Consider the following 5,000-nt stretch of genomic DNA (forward strand, 5'->3'; position numbering starts at 1 on the left):
AAAGAAACCTTCGGAAGTAATGCCTACAGTGTACCACATGAGGGGCACTGACGGCGCCTACCATCCCCGTCCAAAAAACGAAAGAAGACTCACGTTATGCTCCAGACGGTTGTTGACGGAATTGACAGCAATCTCTTCGAACTCGAAGGAATCTTCAGGCCTGTAGTAGATGTAGTAGAGGTCGACGGTGCCGTAGAGGACCGCAGGCCTCAGCCACTGCAGGTAGAGGGTGGCATCGGGTTGGCACGTCAGGTTGGAGATGACGGGCGCCCCAGGGGCGGAGAAGTCTGTGTCGACGTTGACGGGCGCGGAGGACTTGCCCTCGTGCCGCTGGGTGTAGGCTTTCGTCCAGATCTTGTAGCGGGTGTTGGGGGCTGCGAGGAAGAGAAAGGAAAAACAAGCATTAATAATGTGTTGTTTCCGTCTTTCCAACTTGGACAAGAGGTTACTTACGGCAAGTCCGTAACCTGCCAGGATATCTATCTATCTATCTATCTATCTATCTATCTATCTATCTATCTATCTATCTATCTATCTATATATATATATATATATATATATATATATATATATATATATATATATAAACACACATATAAATATACATTAAATTTAAAAAAGGCGTTTCTGTACTTTGCAATAATAAAATTTTGCAGCTTGGCGTAAGAAAAAACATTCGGACTGAACTGAGAGAGAGAGAGAGAGAGAGAGAGAGAGAGAGAGAGAGAGAGAGAGAGAGAGTAATAAACTCCGACTATGACACGGGTCGTTCTACACACGAAAAACGAAAGTAGCTGGAAGATACATTCGTGCAAGGTCTATACTCTCTAGAGTCTAGACCTTGCATTCGTGCGTACGAATGTACGTTATCACCTCAAGGCGTAAGACAGAGAAAACGAAAGTTTAATCATAATTGATGGGAACGGTTTCAAGGTCGATCATTCATCTTGGCCCAATCAGGTAGTTGACTGACTGGTTGGCTTAAGAAATCGTCAACTGTCAGGGACGGACATAGTACACTCATGGTCTAGGACCTAGACCGTGAGTACACTATATATACGTTAGCACGCGCGCACATACACAAAATCACCGTAATGTTAATTTACCTTCTACTTTCAAAGCAACTTTTTTTTCTCATAATTCCATTAGTTTTGGTAACATCGCTCTACTGACTATAAGTAAAAGTCAGCCTAACAAACAGCTTTGCTCCTTTGTTTGAGTGATATATTTTGGCAAATTCAGCGTGGGATTTTAACCTATTGTGGGCTACTATAGAAATTACCAAGCCAAAATGAATCTCGCTAGGAATAATTGACAATAATTAGACTTATCCTTATTGGCCTGGTTACTAATTTTTGGAATTCATGCTAAACCAATCCTGGGAATTTTTTTTATAGGTACTGTAGCCTGGTGGTTATTTATTTTATCTTTTTTAATCAATCCGGTGACCTTCCTAAAGGGTACCTGCGTCAAAATATAAGCTTCCATTATTTTTCTTTTAATCTTGGCTACTTATGGAACTCCTTTGTAATTACGAAATTTAACCAATAATTTTTTAAACAAGAATACTTTGTAAAACTCAAGCTATGATGAAAAAAGAAAACAGACTTGAAAAATAATTAAACAAAGATAAGGGTACTGCGCGAGTGTGTATTTACTTTGTACAGAAAAAAAATTACAGCCTGAAAAATAAAGCGAAAATATTACCACAATACCATTAAAAAACAATCATACCCACAACGATATGCCACGATATTCCCTTAAACTAAAAGACCCAAAGTAAAGCTAATCAATATGGCAAGAAAGTATTCTTATCAGACAGAATAAAACATCAGCGAAAAAAGTAAAAAACAAATAAAATAAAATAAAAGACACGACATTCAGGTACCGATTTCACAAGACGCAAGATACCACTTCAAATACTTCAAAAAGGAGAGCGAAGCCCTTCAGAAGCTCTCCACGAAGCTATATGACGGACGAATGAATAAATAATGAATAATGAATGAAGAATGCACTCGAGCAGAAACCGCTGAAAAGTCAATGATGAGAGGAATAAGGGCGGTATGCGCCTTTCTTTCTCCATCCCCTCTCTTGGGAGACTTCGGGCTCTTCCCGTTTTCTAAGAGTTCTCGTTTTCTATCATCACATAAACAAGGCCAGATGATTCCGATCAACAGGACATTATTATTATTATTATTATTATTATTATTATTATTATTATTATTATTATTATTATTATTATAGTAATAGTAGTAGTAATAACTATAGTGTCTAGTTCGGCCAATTCCAAAATGAGCCATAATTATTTATTATTATTATTATTAGTTAATTATTATTATTATTATTATTATTATTGCAGTGGTAGTACTAAAAGTAGCAGCAGAAGCAGTAGCAGTATTGAGAACTATAGTGTCTGATTTGATTGATTCCAAAGTGAGCCAGTATATGTATTATTATTACTATCATACAATAGTAGTATAGTAGTGGTAGAGCCTTGGTCACCTATCGTTGACCTAACCAGTCAACTATCACCTGTCAATCACTCCCCCCCTCCCCAAAAAAAAAAAAAAAAAAAAAAATAATAAAAAAAAAAAAAAAAAAAAAAAAAAAAAAAAAAAAAAAAAAAAAAAAAAAAAAAAAACATTCACACAATATACAACGCACTTCAACATACTCGCTCAATTCCAAGAACATCCCGAGCGGATTGAACAAGACTCGAGTATTACTCCCACGTTGTGCTGTCTATAGAATTATGACTTCAGAAGAACAACAGTATCCTGTCGCCCACGTGAGGTGACATTTTCACATCGCAAGGAGGAGATGCACATCACAGACGTCGTCTTCGGGGAGAGAGAGAGAGAGAGAGAGAGAAGAGAGAGAGAGAGAGAGAGAGAGATATCAAGTCGGTTTTCAATCTTCGCCCTCGACAGTCGCGTTGTGTCACCTTAAGATTGTCATCAGAGAGAGAGAGAGAGAGAGAGAGAGAGAGAGAGAGAGAGAGAGAGAGAGAGAGAGAGAGAATTTGTGACCGGAGGCTGTAACTGTTTGCCAGATACCATGGGGATCAGTATCCTCCAGACTTGACACTTTCCAATAACATCTCGAACCCCGGAGGCCAGACTTTTATACTCTCTCTCTCTCTCTCTCTCAAGAACACCAGTTACTATCCTTTTACTTACACTTAAGACAGACATTTAAAATACAAATAACCCAAGACTATTAAAAAATAAAAACAAAATAAAAGATTATCAAAACAGAAAACACCCAACATCCCCACTGGGAATCCTAAACATATATTCCCAACCCATCCTCCCACTAACACCCCATCCCACCCACCCAGTACCCAACCCACCTACCACTCATGAAGAGGAAGTTAGATCCTAAGGGTTCCTTATGAACAAACTCTTCAGCCTCTATATTGGACGCCAGGTTGGGGATATATCGTACACCCCACCTTCCTAACGAATTTTCAACAGATGGCCATGCGTAAAGGGTCGAACTAGACCGAAAGTGCTTGGCTATCTCGCTTTTCATTTTTTTCCTTCGTGGCAAAAACCTTTATTTATACATAACATCACAGTTTATATACTTCGTGATCAAGTTACCCATCATGATGTGTGTGTGTGTGTGTGTGTGTGTGTGTGTGTGTATATATAGATATATATATATATATATATATATATATATATATATATATATATATATATATCTATATATATATATACAATGAAACAAGCACTTAATAACACTAAGCAAATTTCAATAAATTCCTATCTATTTTCCTCAAAAGTTTCGACGAAAACTTGAATCAAATTTCCCAAAGCAATTTTTTAATAATTTTCATAAAACCTTTTCCAAAACGTTTCAGTAACTATTGCAAGATTTCCATTACGCTGTTTTCAATAACAGAGATCACATTTCCCCCCTTCAAGATTTTAACAAAAGCAATCTGTCTCTAGATATTTACCAAAGGTTTTCATTCGCCTGATGCATGATCTCAACAAACAATATCCCCGACCCATCTTCAAGGGCGATTGAAATGTAAATCCGTCTTTATAATAATAATAATAATAATAATAATAATAATAATAATGAGAATCAAAAGCCATAGTAGTGTTAAAAATATGTGCAAGGTTAAAAATGTGATTTCTACCCCATTACTTGAATATTTTTAACACTACTGTGACTTTTATTCTCGATAATATCATAGCCTCGTTGCACGGGTTCCTCAATTCAATAATAATAATAATAATAATAATAATAATAATAATAATAATAATAATAATAATAATAATAACAATTATAATAAAATATTATTACTATTATTACCCAGAAGATGAAACCTATTCATATGGAAAGCCACCATCGACCATATATTCTAGATACCAAAGTATATGATGTTCAAGAATTCGTAAAATCTCGACCTTTTTAATAACTCACGAGATGGAAATTGAATAAGGCCAAACGACAGAAACTGAAGGAAAGTTAATCAAGTTGATAGAGCAAGTGGCAGAACACATTAATAAGACTTCAGTGCAGTGGCCCAACACTAATTATTATTATTATTATTATTATTCAGAAGACGAACCCTATTCATATGGAACAAGCCCACAGGGTCCACTGACTTGAAATTCAAGCTTCCAAAGAATATGGCGTTCCTTAAAAGAAGTAAGAGGAGGTAACGTGAAATGCAGAAAGAAGATATTTTACTTATTAAGAAATAACAAGAAGGTAACAAATTAATAAACAGATAGGAGTGTAAGTAAATTATTGAAATGAAAGAACCGTCTTAGGATAGTATTGTATTGCGTCTTTGCTTTAACTTTTGAATTTCGAATTGCACGATATCCTCAGGGAGACTAACACCATACGAAATAAGGAAGGGATCACAAAAGACAAGTTTATCCGAGAGAGAGAGAGAGAGAGAGAGAGAGAGAGAGAGAGAGAGAGAGAGAAATTACTTGCGTCCAACACTGATCCCTCAAATGCACAAGGGCTTA

General features: G+C 36.2%; 1 protein-coding gene across 4 annotated transcripts in view; it reads right to left on the bottom strand.

The window, feature by feature from the left end:
• Window positions 1–5,000, bottom strand: part of LOC135206226 (tyrosine-protein phosphatase 99A-like) — a 605,334-nt gene that overhangs the window by 72,101 nt on the left and 528,233 nt on the right. For all 4 annotated transcript variants that reach the window (XM_064237584.1, XM_064237585.1, XM_064237583.1 and 1 more), the window contains one exon: window positions 94–374. In XM_064237584.1, the coding sequence (XP_064093654.1) occupies window positions 94–374 (281 nt within the window). The remainder of the gene's footprint in view (window positions 1–93; window positions 375–5,000) is intronic.

This window comes from Macrobrachium nipponense, chromosome 29 (genome assembly GCF_015104395.2).
Source record: "Macrobrachium nipponense isolate FS-2020 chromosome 29, ASM1510439v2, whole genome shotgun sequence".
Taxonomy (NCBI): domain Eukaryota; kingdom Metazoa; phylum Arthropoda; class Malacostraca; order Decapoda; family Palaemonidae; genus Macrobrachium; species Macrobrachium nipponense.